The 16,903-nt window shown below is 45.4% G+C and overlaps 1 protein-coding gene across 2 annotated transcripts in view; it reads left to right on the forward strand.

The window, feature by feature from the left end:
- Nucleotides 1-16,903, forward strand: part of CTDNEP1 (CTD nuclear envelope phosphatase 1) — a 78,263-nt gene that overhangs the window by 29,839 nt on the left and 31,521 nt on the right. For both annotated transcript variants that reach the window (XM_085637439.1, XM_085637440.1), the window contains exon 2: nt 14,556-14,622. In XM_085637439.1, the coding sequence (XP_085493565.1) occupies nt 14,556-14,622 (67 nt within the window). The remainder of the gene's footprint in view (nt 1-14,555; nt 14,623-16,903) is intronic.

The raw sequence follows: 16,903 nt of genomic DNA on the forward strand, positions 1-16,903 counted from the left end.
CGCAAAATTTAATATTGCACCATTTGAGGAGACCAGTTTAGTACAACGTTCCTCAATCAGCGAATTAAACTGAATCTCACCATCAAATAAAAGGCCTAAATAGGGAAAAGTACTTACAGTGCCCATTATGTGGGTCCCTATTTTAAACACACATTTCTTAATGGGCATTTTGCCTGCAACCATCGCAAATGATTTGCTCAGATTCACTGACAGGTCTAAGTTGTCCATGAACGTTACAAATCCATCGATGAGCGATTGTAGACTTCGTGGAGTTCGTTCAAGCAGGACCGCATCATCCGCGTACAGAAGTACCGGAATTTGACACTTCCCTACTTTGGGACAGTCTACAGTCTGGGCAATAAGGCTTGTCTCTAGATCATTGATGTACAATGAGAACAAAAAGGGAGCGAGAATACACCCTTGCCTTACTCCGCTTGTGCATGGAAATGGGTCAGTTCGCCCCCCCTCCGCACTAAAACGAACCCTGGCAGTGGTATTCCAATGCAGCTCTCTCAAAATATTTATAAGGCCCGGGTCTATTCCCATATTATTCATCATTGCCCACAATTTGTTCCTATTCACATTATCAAAGGCTGCAGCCAGATCCATAAATCCCATATAAATGGAGCCATTGCTTGCTTTGGTGTACTTAGCAACCAGTAAGTATAGATTTAAACATTGATCACCAGTCGATTTTTCCCGCTCTAAACCCATACTGTGTCTCGGCTATTGTTGTTTGCTCTTCTGTCCAGGTCATAAGACGGTTCAAAACCACCTGCCCAAGTATTTTGGCTGAGACGTCAATCAGCGATATCGGTCTATAGCATTGGGGGTTGTCCCTATTCCCTTTCTTGAAGATAGGGACGATTAGTGCAGTAGACCAAGATCGCGGGAGTCCTGATTTAATAGCTGCATTTAACACCCTTGTCAAAATTGGCGCCCACAGGTCGATGTTACTTTGGTATAGATCTGGGGGTGTACCATCGGGCCCTGGAGCTTTGTTCGGTGTCAACCCTTGAATTGCCTTAATAACCTCTGTTAGTGTGAGATCTATTTCCAGAGACCGTGTGCCATCCCAGCCCCCTTCTTGTTTTGTGTCTTTAGTGTGGTTGTAAAGACCCTCAAAATGAGTCACCCATTGTTGGGGAAGGATATTTGTACTAAGGACCGGAGCACTACTATCCTGAAAACAGGGCCTGTTAATAATCCTCCAGAATTCTGTGAAGTCCCTGTTTTCTCCTGCCTCTCTTAAATCAGCCCAGACTTCTGCTTGTAGGGTAGCCTTCCTTTCTTTTATCTTAACTTTATAAATTTGTCTACACTTGGCCACTTCAGCCTTATCCCTAGGGTTAGCTTTGAGGCTTGGTTTTAGGTTTCCTAATGCTCGAACAGTTAGTATCAAACCATCTTGGCTGTGTGCCTATCTTTCTGGGGCCTTTTGCTTCTAATAGTTTATCGGCCAGTGTTGTCAATTCCCCGAAGGACGCAACTAGATAGACACCCCCTATCTTAGGGTCAAGGCAGTCTTCGACAAATTTTTTGCCTTTTACAAGCAGTGTTGTGTAGAATTCCTGGGCGTTGATTTTCGCCCACCTTAAACGCCTCCCCTGGTCTGTCGACCTTAGACTGATATCCACTTGTTTGTTCATTTCCAAGTGGCCATTGTAAAGTAATTCTAAAACCAAGGGATTGTGGTCACTAAAAGTACTCCATTTAATCCTGGCCTCTATAATCCGATGTTTTGCAAAGGGGGATATTAGCATGAAATCTATAATAGAGGAGCATCCTCTTCCTTTAAAAGTTGGCACAAGGGTGCCCTCTGGACCCGGGACTATCAAATCAATAGTGTGTGCTAGCGTATGGGTACCAATTAATTTAGTTAATGTTGTTCCCTCAGTGCTATGCTCAAAGTGTGGCCCCTTCGTGACCGGGCAAACAGCCCAGTCTACAGTTACCGGTAGCAGGTTTGGGCAGAGGTGACAATTTAAATCTCCCATTAGTAACACAATTGGTTCTCCCCCCCCTTCCTTTGATCAGCTTCTTGGGTAAGTCTAGCATCTAATTCCTGTAGGACAGCATTCCTACCATTTGAAGGGCCTGAATTGTAAATATTAAATAGCTGTACCCTCAACCCTTGCCCTTGGAATGTTGCTGCTTGAAGGGTATGTGAAGTCCAAGATGGTAATGTCCATCTTCCCTTGAGATTAATATCCACATACAATGCTAGCCCTCCCACCGCCCTTCCTGCACTACTCTCCTGGGCTGGGACAAAGAAACACTTATAGCCCTCTAAGTGATAGAGATCGAACTTAACCGCCCAGGTCTCCTGTAGAGCTAAAATATGAAAACCACGTTGCTGGTTTCTCCAATCTATATTTTCAAATTTTCCGGCTAAGCCTGCTATATTCCAGGATATTATGTTCACCCTTCCCCCTAACACCCTCACAACATTTGAACCCTGGGCGTTTGATCTAACTACATCCTTCCTCGCTGGTGTGAGCTCCTGTTTCTCCCCGTCTTGCTTTAACGGGGTTACTACCAGCCCCTTCAGCTGGTGACTTCCCCGGGATACTAGTGCACTGATATCGATAGGCATCCTTCTTTCCACCCCCTCCTGGTGTGTCTCTAGTGGGGGTAGTCAATCGTTCTCATCCAGGGACTGTAGGGGGCTGAATCTATTTGTCCACTGTGTGCCACCCTAAGATAATATTGGCAGGCCACTGAATTAATATTTCCTTGCCTGGTACCCATCTACTTCTCTGTCGCTTCTTGCCTGTGTATGAATTAAGGGATAGGTAACACAATTTCTGGGATAGAAGTACCCTCGTGACATGGATCTTATAGTACTAGTCGCATTCCTATTATGGTTGCTCAGTATGTACTCCACTAGGTTCGGATTCCTAAAGTTTGCAATAATGCAGTTCGCTTCAATATCTTTCCTTCTGCTGCCAACCCAAGTTGCTCCCCTAACATGAAGGATTTCTCCAGGTTCCTGCCCTTGTAGTGGCCTATGTATGTTCAACCAGTTAATAATCTTATTTTTAAGCTCCATGTATGACTCTTTCTGACCCATCCTTAGTTCAGGTACCCCAGCAAACACAACAACATAGGGACTTGCTTCAGGAGGTAAATTTACCCATGGAAGGGGGGAGTGGGTTCTATCCGTACGCTCCCATCCTGCCTGGAAATTATCTTTCTGGCTATGAGTAGCAAGGTTCCCTGTCTGAGTCTGAGATGGGTTGGGCTGCAACTGGGGTTTATGGGTGTCATAATTCCCACCTTTTTGGATACGTCTTTCCTCAGGGTGAGCTGAGGCTTTGGGCAAAGCATGGACTTGTACTATAGTGCATTGCTCGTTACTTGCACAGTTATTGTTAGCTGGAATTTGCCATGTTAAGGTGGTCACTACTGGTGTGGCATTACCAGTGAGATTGGAATTTGTGGTCTCCTTCATCATGGCCTGTTTTTGCAATTCATTTGCAATTTTGTCTAACTTGCTAACTAGTGATTTTATTTGGGTAGCAATGAAAGCCTCCAGATGTTTTTGGAGGTCAGCAATTACAGGGTTCAACCACCCCGGAGGAATTAAGGGACATGGAACTTCTATTTCCACGGCCTCATCATCTATTGTATGTATCTTACCACCCCCACTAGTTGGTTTTTGTTTTCTGGTATGTATATTCTTGGTGCCCCGTCTTTTACTTCTATTTCTGGTTCTAAGTGTTCTATTTTCAACCCGATCGGGGGATGACCCAGCATCTGTTACCAATTGGCCACAGGGGACAGCTTCAGGTGAGGCGTCAAGACTGCCATTGTGTAAAGTTTCACAAAGGTTTAAATCAGTGGTTTGTATAGATGTAGTTTTGTATAGGTGTATGGGGAATATTAGTGGGTGTCCTCGATAAGCGCCTCTGTGTAGGCTCAATCTCCGCGTTAACAGCCCCAATGACCTTCCTTAGCATTAAATCTATTGCAGTTGGTGGCGCTGTGTGTCCTAATGGGGTCAAGCCCCAGTTTTGTGGGAATGAGTGGTGTGCGTGGTTTCCCCTTAGTGGAGCGCGTTTTAGGTTTGGTAGCCATAGTGCAATAATCTACGCTGATCCCTGCCTCCCAATAAGCTCACAGCGATATAATTGGATAGTGCTAGACAACCCTACTTTTAATAACAATTTAGTTAGTTTTCAGTTCCTTACAAAAGGAGTCCGGAGTCCACTGTTCACGAATATTATGCAATGTCCAGAGTCCTGGGCTGAACAGTTGTGGCTTAGTGATAAGAACACAGTTATACAAAAGTACCTGGGTCGAAATCGAAGGGGGATGGCCCAGCCCAGCCTCTTCTGGCCTCTGAGGGCCACAGAGGGCCCGCCCTTTGCCCGGGCTCAGCCCGGCGCCACCCGCGCGCGATCCCGCGACGTGGGGATTCTCCTCTGTTTAAATGCGCCTCCGGGCGCGGAAGAGGCGTGTGCGGCTTCCTGCCGCAAATGATGCTGGGAAATGTAGTCCTCCCCTCACTGCGGCCGCGCCGAGATGCAAGGACGGCAGCGGCGGCAGGGGACACAGGTGGCAGGAGATGAGACCGGCAAGGTATGGCAGGGTATAGCAACCTGGAAGTTATTGGCACAGCAAACGGAGCCCCCGCTCCACCGGGGCTCTCCTCTGTTTAAATGCGCCTCCGGGGGCGGAAGAGGCGTGTGCAGCTTCCTGCGCAAATGATGCTGGGAAATGTAGTCCTCCCCTCACTGCGGCTGCGCCGAGATGCCAGGACGGCACCGGCGGCAGGGGACACAGGCGGCAGGAGATGAGACCGGCAAGGTATGGCAGGGTATAGCAACCTGGAAGTTATTGGCACAGCAAACGGAGCCCCTGCTCCACCGGGGTTCTCCTCTGTTCAAATGCGCCTCCGGGCGCGGAAGAGGCGCGTGCGGGTTGCGGGTGGTGCCACTCCCACAGCTCTGCGTGCGCAGCCTGACGGGTCGACTCAGTTTCCCTCCCTTCCTGGGACCAGAAGCGACCCCTGCCCAGCTTCGCCAATTTTTCGAAGCCGGCGTGCCTTCAGGACCCTGGACTCATCTGGGGGCCTGGGGCTTCGGCGGCTCCGGCCCCTGCACCGCGGAGTCCCCTTGGATCCAGGCCTGGATCCGTATCGGCACTGGTCAACCTGATTACACCTCCCCAGGCGCTGAATCCACCGGCACCACATCTGGAGCAGATGCCGGTTGTGTTCGCAGCCGGCATCGACTCCGGCCTCCGCCTCGATGTAGACAAAATCCGGACTAGCGTCGACCGATACCAGATTTGGAGACCATTTAACTGACCAGTTGGGTTACAAACTGGACTGGAGAGAGGAACTGGGGGAAGCCAGTGGTTTAGATACCTCACAAGACACCCCACCCCCCTCCTTCGAGACTACCCCTCCATCCATGCCACCTCAGGACCATCGCATGTCGGAGAATCATCTGACCCGTCTCCAACAAGAAGTTTCGGCACTCTTGGCCAAGGGAGCCATCAAGCGAGTTCCTGTCCCAGAAATAGGTCATGGTTGCTATTCCCACTACTTTCTGGTGCCCAAGAAGGACAAAGGCCTGCGTCCTATCTTGGATCTCAGGAACGTCAATTACTTCCTCCGGAAGGAGAAGTTCAAAATGTTGACGTTAGCTCATGTCCTCTCTGCCCTCACCCCTGGAGACTGCATGGTAGCATTGGACTTGCAGGACGCTTATTTTCACATCGCCCGCCCACCGGGGTTACCTGCGGTTCGCGGTAGACGACGAGCACTTTCAGTTCACTTTGCTCCCCTTTGGCCTTACCAGTGCCCCTCTGGTGTTCACGAAAGTGATGGCGGTGGTCACAGCTCATCTGCGCAGATCAGGGGTTCCAGTCTTCCCAAATCTTGACGACTGGCTGTTGAAGGCAGGCTCGCTCCAGGCTGTCGTCTCCCACCTCCACACTACTGCCGACCCCCCTGCATTCACCGGGGTTATTCCTCAACGTGCCAGAGTCGCACCTGACTCCCTCTCAGAAGCTCCTCTTCATCGTAGCCGTTCTGGACACGACTCGCTTTCGAGTCTATCCCCCCTGAACAGCGTGTCTGGGATATTCTGGCTATGATTCCGATCTTTCAGCCTCTATCACGAGGTTACGGTCAGGATGACCCACAGGCTACTGGGCCTGATGGCCCCCTGCAACATCAGGGGAACCTGTCCGATTGTGTCCAGATCTCGGAGGGCACTGCGCACCAATTGCAGTGGTGTGGTGGCTAACGAACTACTATTAGGTCGACGGCAGGTGCCTCTCCCTTCCCCAAACAGAGTTCACAGTGGAGGCCGATGCACTCCTTCCCTCTGTCCGGGGAAGAGTAGTTTAGGTGTTTATGGACAACACCACTGTCGTGTGGTGCTGCAACAAACTGGGCGGGGTGGGGTCATGGACCCTATGTCAGGAGGCTCTCTGTCTCTGGACATCAGGGCATATCCCTGGTGGTTCAACACCTGGCAGGTTCCCTGAACGCCAGGGTGGACGAACTCAGCCGCAGGTGCATGATGTATCACGAATGGCGTCTTCACTCAGAGGTGGCGCAAGGTCTCTTTCAGCAGGGGCGAGAGCCTTGGTTAGATCTATTCGCCACCGAAGAGAACGCGCAATATAAGCAATTCAGCGCGTTGGAATTTCCCAGGCGGCACTTGCTTTTCGTCGCGAGTGGAGTTGTACGCCTTTCCGCCTATACCACTACTGCCCAGAGTGATGAAGATCAAAGCACGAGGCTCCAGCATTGCAGCTGTTTAGCATGTTATGTCTAGGTGCTAGGGACTGACCAGAACAGAATAACAAGGGGCATTGTTTATGGACCTTGTACAACGTGTTCAGACTAAACTCCAATAACGCAGCAGAGAACGTGAAAAGCAGAGAGTTCTCACGTGATAGGCATAAAGAGAGTTTGCAAAAATAAAGTAATGTAGTAACATGCGCAAAAGCAGCATCATGCATCAGCAAAGCTCATGCTAACTTGACAATGTCCCCAAGGGCCATATAACACACTCCCCTTGGTAACTTCATAGGACATAGACAAAGGGCCAAAACAGAGTTCAAAAGCCAAACAAACCGAGTTCAAAGCTTTGGGAAAAAATCAAAAAAACAAATATGGGAAAATTTAAGAAAAAATCCAATAAAGTGTTGTCTCCGTATTAATGTTTTTATGAAGGAGATGGTAAAACCATATAAGTACGTGAAGTTAAGAATGCAATACCCTTCGAAAGATCATCCCTATCGTTAGTAGAGAAAAGGAATGCCATCCAATCAAGTAGGTCGAAGGAACAAATGTGCTCCTTGTAATCTGACGCTTCCAAAAGCATAATTGGACAACTCGCGTGATATTTGATGAAACACTGATGCAGGAGGTTCTGTGAATCCGCACAGATATCCCATTCAGTCAATACTCCAAGTGCTGCAGCACGCGCCATAAGGCCATTTCCAGAACAAGCCTGGTCATAAGAGACCCATTAACTGGATAAAATCCGGGACTGGACATGACGTATTGGAGAGGCATAAAGCCATAGCCCGATAGAAGGGGCATCGCTGACAGTAAAACACTGGTTGCACGCAAGTAAAGTAGGCAAAGCGAAAAGTGAATCCATAACTCACACCAATCGTTGCTAATGGCAAGCATCCAAAAACTTGTTACATTCGATCACGGTACAGTTGCAATTGGCCTGGTCTGTGAATTACCACAAGATGATCAGCCATTGCGCAGCAGGAACAGAAGAAGCAGGATTCCACCAGCTAACACCAGTAAATAAGGGAACCCTCTGAAGACGCTGGAAAAAATAGACTGAATAAAAGCCGGTATTACTCCAAATATCATCTAAAAGGAAATCACAAGGCTGGATCCCACACGTTTTAAAAAAATGTGCGAGGCCTTTAGTGTCAGACCCATTAAATATTTGATGTATAAACTCCACAAAAGTGAAGTGGAAAGTTAGTGTTTAGAAGGGACTGAATCTCTCGAGATGTCCTAGCCACCTGTAACTCTAAGGTCTCTCGAGCCGAAGTGAGAGCCACTTCTTGTTGGAATAATAGCGCTTTGAGCCTGCTCAATTTGTTAAAATCTGTTTTCAATGTGGGAATGGAAGGCCAAATGGAACTATTCACCCTCCCGCGTGGGCGGAAAAAGCACATTGCTACAACAAGTTACACGCTGTGAAACTGTTACTAAATACGGAATTCCTGCCCGTAAACCACAGCAGTCTTGGTTGTTCAAAATAAGATAACTACCGTTAGTAAGCAAAGTAAAAGCGGGAAGTAGTATCGGCACTGGGGTTCCTTTAAAAAAAACAAGCTAGATTAGGCGCTGATAAGTTGCACACGCTGTGCAATTTAACGTGTTTACAAACCAGGGAATATCCTACTGTGGAATAGCGGTCCTCCCTGTTAGAAAAACTTCCTTATCCTCCTGTTGACCACAATTCGTGGAGAAATGCACGACCCAGTGGTTCAAAACGGCCAATCGTAAAATGGTGCATGCATGATTTAAAGTGAAACGGCGAAAAAGAGAGCGAGAACCCCATGAATTAACCAAACAGCAGAGTCCGTTTCCGCTACAGAGAACCGCAAGGGCTCTTATTGTTCAATATGCAAAAGTGTTTATGCAGCATCTTTCATGGACACAAACCTCTGTTTACCAGTAAGATTAAACAGTAGAAACAAAGCAGAAGCATTCAAATAATCCCAAGGGACTTTTCCCATTTTGAGAGTTTGCAACGTCCATGCAAACTGCATAACAGATCTTAATTGATGTTGACCATGATACAACACAGATACATAACTCTGAACAATAGCAATAACAGAAGAAACAATATTATCCAATGTATAAATGCGTGATGAAAGTGTATCGATGCTATTGTTGACCACGGCAAGGACCTTTTCCAAAATTGCTTGATCAATTTGGCGCAGACTAAGATCTGCCTCGATGTGCGAAAGTTTCCAAATTTTGTTGCAAGCGGCATAAATAAATCTCTTAGACCTAGCAGTCCTTGGTCCTAAGATTAAATCAGCCAAATTGATAAAATTCGACAAAAGTGTGAGGTGTTGTTTCACAGATGCTAAGGTGTAATTTACCCACCGAGTATGTGGTAACCAAATGTGTAAGTGGATAACGAGGATCCGGTTTAGTCTGTGTGAAACCCGGTGTTACATTAAAAAAACGCAATTGACATGCATTCGAATTTGTTTGCCACACCAACCACCCGGATGAATCAATTTCGGAGACATTGAAAGTGTAATTTCGCAACAATGCCTGTATCGATAGTATAATTCATCTGAGCACGCAAATTGTATTCCGCTAAGGACGGAATGGATGCCATTTACATGTTTTACAGTTGCCAGGCCGAAACAAGTCGTTTGGTACACTGTATCATTTAAAAAGAATTGGAGTTGGGATCAGGCAGGTACGATGTAATTCCTCAGTTCCCTGAACCTGCCACTGCTTAGTACCCCAGAGCGATTTTAACTCAATGGTCTTTTTCCCGTAATCATAACCCTGTGTGGCCAATTTTGTCCTAAAAGAGTTGGAGAAAATCAATTTAGTGTGGGTCAAGATAAATTTGGATTGAGATGACAATTGTAGTTTAAAGTAGTACGATTCTGGATTAGACGTGTCATCTGTAAAATATGTTAACTTCTCTCTAAGAGCTTTAGAACTCTCTTGTATGGGAGTAGGACAATGTTCCCATTGAGTGTGATTAAAAATAGGTCGTAATGTGTTTGTCTTATGTACAAAAATGATGCCCATAATGTTGATAACAAAACAGATCAGCAGAATTGCCAAATTTAAATACAAATCTTCAGCATCAAAAGCAGTATAATATTTTAAATCCGAGAACAGTGTATGTACTGCTTGTACATCCCAATCGTCCGAATGTATGTCTTGTGTTACCACATCTCCTAATGAGACGCGAAACACGTATGGCACCCCGAGCACCTCAGTCGGACCGTGAATTTCAAAAGCTACTTTGTCCCAAACTATGCCATCTGCAACCGGGATTTCTGAAATGTTCACCAGTGTCTGATCACGTTTCATGATATGGGACAAGGTGTGAGTGGCCAGAATTCCATCGACCAAGTTCACAGCAGAGCGTTCAGGCAAATATTGACCATTGATGAGTAAAAAGAATACTGTCACAAATCCAATCAACATGAAAAGGAAAATCAGGATAAGTACCAACCAAATATAGGTCCATGGAGGGACCAGGTAAGTCTTTTTGAACCAAGAGAAGAAAATACTTTGTTTAGTCGGTGGGACAGCCAAACCGGAAGTCGAGGAGGATGAGTCATAAGAGAAGCTGGTATGGTCCCCCAAAATAATGTGATGTATCAGCATGATGTTGTCAAGGATTGCTTGGCACTTCCCTCTGGGACTCGTCTGTGGGATATGTATACTCGACATCCGCGTTGGAAGGCGATGGAGGTAGAACAGGCGAAAGATCAATAGCAGTTTTCATCTCATCCTCACCGGTACATGCTGCAATCGTAGACGTTGAGGTTACCGGATTCTAGGAAATATCGTTGCAGGAAACCGCAGGTGTTGCACTATTCAGAATCGGCCAGATGGTGTAACTTGACATTGTCCACTGAGATGTATCGGTAAATGTGGTAAAATCACAGTAAGAGTACCCTTCAATCCAAGTACTGGAACTGGTGCACGATATGAGGGACCAAATTCTTTTTTGTTCTCCAGCTTTTCTCGTACCAGATCTCCAATCTTGGGAAGCCAACCGGCAACCGGAATCATCAGTGCTGCATCATTGGAAGAGGTTAAATGTTCAGTTGCGTAGTTATCACAGGTAGTTTGTAGATCCTGTAACACATTAGAATGATTATCTACGTCAAAAGTTGCGGCAGCCGCCACAACGTCTAGACCATAGAGGTCTGGCACAAACATTTTAATGCCAAAGAGCATTTCGTATGGGGTCCGCCCACCCAGAGTTCTTCTAGGGAGATTGAGTGCACGTTGAACACCATGGACCAGCCAGTTCCTGCCAGCACCTAAGACTCTAGCTGTCCAGGATTGCTTTATGTCACGGTTCATTCGCTCCACAATTGAATTGCCCTCTGGCCTGTATGGAGACAAAAACTGCACCAGCACCCTCATTGACTTCATCGCATCCTTTTATGCCTTAGAGGCAAACGCTGGGCCTTGGTCTGAATGGAAGCTGCCACAGGCAAACATTCCGACAAAGACACTCAAATCCCTGATGACATTTTGAGCGTCAGCACTGCGTTGTGGCCAAACCCAAAGGAATTTAGTGCACAAATCAACTGCAACAAATACATATTTATACGCAGTATCAGAAGACAATGGACCGCAGTGATCAAGATATATATATATATATAGCCAAATGGTTTAAGAGTAGTTTGAAGGGAAACCCTGAAGATAAGCAGTTCCCTCCCTTGTAGCAGCTACCGCTGCCAGAATATAATTATCTGTTTTAGACATGGACCTTGTAACTGCTGCTACGAAACACTTGGCTACTGCAGATTTGGCCACTTCGTCAGACAAAGAATTACCAAGAGCATGTGCTCCCACACGCTGATGGCCAAGAGTATGTATAACATGTATGAGGGGCAGACGTTGTTTAAGGTCTGCCACTCAAACCCAAAGCGTTTATGCTTAATTGCGCTGCCCTTAGAGTCTCAATAGTCATTTTGAGACCAAAAGAATAAGTTGTCATTAAAAAACTGGACACAGTAGTAGGATTCGCACACAATAAGAATATTCACTTCAGGATCGGCAAACTCGAGAGCAAGAGCATGCAGCTCCGCCATTTGTGCCGTACAGTCTCCGAGTGCCTGAGTATGCACTTTGGAAGACTTAAACTCTCCATTGACAATTAAGCCAGCAACAATTGCACAAGCCGTTGAATAAGCGTGTTTGGAGCCAGTGGCCGGTTGAGCCGAGCCATAGGTATAAATGATACATTCGTACTCATGTGAAGGAAGCAACGAAAAAGGAGGAGGCTGAACATGTTCATACTGTAAAAACTCCTTTCTGAAGTGCAGGGTCAAAGATACACGTGACATCAGAAGATGTCAAAGACGTAGCCCGTTGTATCCAACGGGGATGTAGTGCCTTCGAGTTAGGTATACTTGCAGAGTCACCGTAATAGTTTAAAATGTTTATTTTAGCTATCGTGTTCTACAATACAGTATACGAGCCACTACCAGCAGCAAAATGCATAAACTCAGCAGAACAATTACCATTGTTACAATGCCATAGAGTACGGGGGGGGGGGGGTCATTATATTAAGACAGTGGAAAAGGGACTATAAGGCCTAACCACCCTCCCCTTGACTGGAAGAATTGTATTTGTATATAGGAAGATATCTGGGCTTTGACAGCAGATCCCATACCTTAAAGCCTGCATGTAAGGTTTACATCATTGGAACAGCATAGCTCTTCTTCTTGGAAAGGCTCCCTCCAAGTGTGTGTTAAAACATGCATCCCCGTAATATCAAAGCATGAGTCTTCAGCATTGCAGCTGTGTTTAACATGTTCTGTCTAGGTGCTAGGGACTGACCAGAACAGAATAACAAGTGGCATTGTTTATCGACCTTGTACAACGTGTTCAGACTAAACTCCAAGAACTCAGCAGAGAACGTGAAAAGCAGACAGTTCTCATGTGAAAGGCATAAACAGAGTCTTGCATACAGTCATGTAGTAACGTGCGCAAAAGCAGCATCATGGCAGCAAAGCTCACGCTAACTTCGCATTGTCGACCGTGTCCCAGAGGGCTATATAACAAGTCATTCTTGTAGCTCTGGATTGGGCACGAAGAGTCTGGTATCCCGAGCTGCTACACATGGCCATCGATCCTCCGATTAGACTGCCTCTTCGGGCGGATCTTCTGTCGCAGCAGCAGGGGACGGTCCTCCACCGAACCTATCCAGCCTCCGCCTCCTTGCGTGAAGATTGAGCATCGGCAGTTGATGTCGTTTGATCTGCCTCCCAAAGTCTGTGATGTCATCTTGGCAGCCTGGCGTCCCTCCACTAAGACTGTATACGCCTGTAGATCGAACACATTTGTGGCATGGTGCACAGCAAAGGCTGTGGATCCCCTTTCTGCCCCTCTTTCTGAGGTTCTCTTGTTCCTACTTTCTTTGGCCCAGCAGGGCTCTGCTCTGGGCACTCTAAAGGGCTACCTCTCGGCTATTTCAGTCTTTCTTAGGCTTCTTGATCAGCCTTCTCTTTTCAAATCTCCTGTTGTAAATCACTTCCTCAAGGGCATTACTCATCTTTTTCCTCCTGTTCACTTCGTAATTCCTCAGTGGGACTTGAAGTTGGTTCTGACTTAACCTTATGTGCGCTCCCTTTGAGCCGCTTCATAACTGTCCTCTCAGACTTCTTACTTTAAAGACTGCCTTTCTGGTTGCCATCACCTCTGCTCGCAGGGTGAGTGAGCTCCAGGCTCGCTCTTAAAAACCTCCTTTCCTGGCTGTTAATCCGGACAAGGTTGTACTAAGAACCAGACCTCCCTAGATAATTTTGGAGCACCTGGTAGTCAGCTGCCCACAGGTATTCATTCAGTAAGTCCCAAATGTATATGAATAAACAGTTTTTCAGTGCTCAGAGTTAATTGGAGGGGTTGAATAAAGGTGTTATCAACACACACAACTCCCCATAACTTACACCGCCTCACGCTCAAAACTCCAATTTGCCAAAGGTACTCAAATTAAAAACATTTGAGAGCAACATGGCGGGTGTTGTGTGCTTGTTCCAGTAGTTATTTAACAAACTGATTAATTTTCGTGCTAAGAAACAGTCTGCTTAGTTTGTTGTGCCTACTGGCAGCAACTCTGCCCTTACCTTTAGCACATTTTGACACCTTTTGTTTATTGTAGTTCTTTTACTTGCTGTATCTCAATTTTTCAAAGACCTCTAGTATTAAAGATTGTTTACCCTACTTCTAGATATGTGCCTCATTTGCACCATTCTTGGTAGTTGTAAAATTGATTACTTGCTCACTCTTTTGCTTTGCAATTAAGACATTTGTTTAAAAAAACGTTGGAGCTAATGTTGTACACTAAGAATGCAGTTGTATACCAGGAGTGGCTCCAGCGTTTTTGTGTACAGTGCTGTTCTGTGTAAGTGGAGCTAATTTTGCGCACTTGTCAGATGAATAGGCGGAGAGAAAGTACAGGGTTACATCACCTTGGACGAGAGATGATCCAAGTTCTCTGAAACTGTTTCAACTGCGGTGTCATGGTAGATATTTCAGAATTAATTATGTAAGCTTTTATCTATGTAAAACCCCTTTGGAGCAAATCCTATACAAGCCTGGTAAATAAATTGTGCCGTCCGGTGCTTCAAAGTTTCTGGAGCATGAGTTGAAGGGTGGACATACAGGTTATTAAATTGTTACTTCAAATGTTTTTTGTAGTAGTAAGAGAATTCAAACATTGCTAGCACGCGTCAGTATATACCCGTAATAAATTCTGCATGCAGTGATGACGGCTGAAAAATGTTTTTTTTTCATAGTGAAGTTCAGACTTTTTTCTCTCCTGCAGGTCATCCAGTACCAGACAGTGCGTTACGATATTCTTCCTCTCTCCCCTACCTCACGAAGCAGACTAAGTAAGTACAAAGCAGGAGAGTGGAAATTTAAGGAATTGTGTTTTGGGCTTTGCTGATGGTGGGTTTGGAGCGAAATTAGTTAGCATTGTTTTATTGCTCTGAAGGCATTTTCTGTCTTTGACCTTTTTCAGTTTGTGTGTGTGCAGTGTTTCCTATGCATGCAGTTGCTTAACTGTATCTTTAATAGAATGGAACCATGTTGCTTGTGTAACGGAGGTGTTGGGGTCCCAGTCACCTCTTTAATTCCACATTAGCATGCCCTGTGGAGTTTCGACATCCAGGACCACCTAAAAAACTGACTGATGCTCCGAGGAACACAGACCAGCCTCAAAATACCCAGAGTCCAACATCTGAAATTGGTGTGACCTCTATTTGTGCCTCTTGTTTGAAATATTTATAACGCAAGGAGATGAACCCAGACAAATGACTAGAACCTGGGTAAGGTACGGTACAAAGAACAAATGACCCTAGTGGACATAGTACATTAAGACAAACCTATTAACATCACACATAGAATTGATCCAAAAGCAATTTCAAGATGGATTCAGTGCATTTATTCAAATGGAACACAAATTATCATGTCCACTGAGGATACAACAAAAGTGCATATTCAAAATATTATCACAAAATTCAAAAGCGGTGCCCAGTTAGGAGAGCAAAGGTAAGTGCAGCGTGGTGTAAAAGTGAAGGTACATGTGAGGGGGAGTGCAGTGAACAATATATTCATCTAAATCCTACAGAGTGCCAATCCGGCTTAAGGTACATAGCCAAGCTATTTACAAAACCAAAATATGAGAGACACATGAAAAGCCTATCACTTTTGTCCACAATGGTGAATATAAGGTATAGCCGTCGATGTTTCGACCCTGGGGGATGAATGTAGATAGCTGGAAATCTTAGTCTAGTCTTCATCAGGACCAACTATGGGGACATCCTAAAACCACCAGGGGTGTATGGTGGTAAGTAGATAGAAGATGGGCCCTCAGGCTCCGATGTCAGGAAAGGACGTTGAATTGTGGTTTCTTCAAGCAGTATATTAATTATCCTGGGTTTGAATGAATCTAAAATCCCAAATTTCTGAAAGGGCGGCTCGCATCCATCTCGTTAGAGTAAAAAGGCCTCTGAATGCTTCAGCTAGACTAAAATTTAAATTTCTGGTCTGTAGTGTCAGCTGCAAGATTTTCCTCTATCCCAAATAGAGGGATCGTGAGCAGGTTACCTCGTAGCTGGTGAGTACTCATTTCTTAGATCGTGTAGAGATTTTCCTTGCCCAATACAAGTATTGCTGAGGCACCGCCTGTCAAGTTTTTTCATTCAAAGACTCTTCTGTTGATGATCTGGCCATCAGTTTATTAGAAATATGTATGTTCCAATGTATTAACCTGCAGTCTTTAAGATCTGTAGTTCAACGATATTCTGTACATGGCTTCTTTGATTCCTGATGTTCTGTAACATTTTTTGGAGACATTCTTGCCACTCGTTCCTCTAATTATCTCAAGCATATGGAAGGAAATACAAAGATTTCGAGTTGAACCTATTTTCTCTGGATATGAATCTACCTTGTGACTCCTTGATTGTTCACTGTAAAGAGGGAACATTGCTACACATTATTTACTCTACTCTTGGAGTCGTTCCATGCATGCCAAAGGAGAAATTAAGTGTATGACACACCTCTTACTAACGTTGGAGCTGCTAGTGCCATGACATTCATGGACAGAAATACAACCAGTATATGACCGGCTACATTTACAGTGCCGGCAACAGATAGATTCCAAGAAGGTCCGTTTTCACATCAGATAGGTTCTCTCAGGAATTGCAGTAGTTGCCCTATTTCCATACTAAAGTCTTTTTGTTTGCATCCCAGAAGCTTAAGTATTTGTCCTTGAAAATCACACCCCAAATGAAGATGCCAGGCCCAAGATATTGGAACTCTCTTCCACACCAGCAATGAGGTCACTAGCTTGGCATACTGAATTTAGGAAGCATCAAGGGGGTTCTCCAACCAGCAATCTCATTAGGGATTCAAAATCGCTAAAGACAGCAGCAGCATGAAGGACAAAAATTAAATCATCCTTCCAGAGACAAAGCAATAGGAAGAGCCCAGTTGTTAGCCGCAAAGGAAAAACATGGAACCACCCAAAAGCAGTGAATAGCACACCTCTGCTCCATGGCTGAAAATCCAAGTAATGGTAACATTAAAATTCACAATATTCTCAGCATCAAGAGATTTAAGAGATGATTTCACCACAAACATTCTGGATGAAAAGTAACCAAGCACACC

This window comes from Triturus cristatus, chromosome 12 (genome assembly GCF_964204655.1).
Source record: "Triturus cristatus chromosome 12, aTriCri1.1, whole genome shotgun sequence".
In the NCBI taxonomy this organism is placed as follows: Eukaryota; Metazoa; Chordata; class Amphibia; order Caudata; family Salamandridae; genus Triturus; species Triturus cristatus.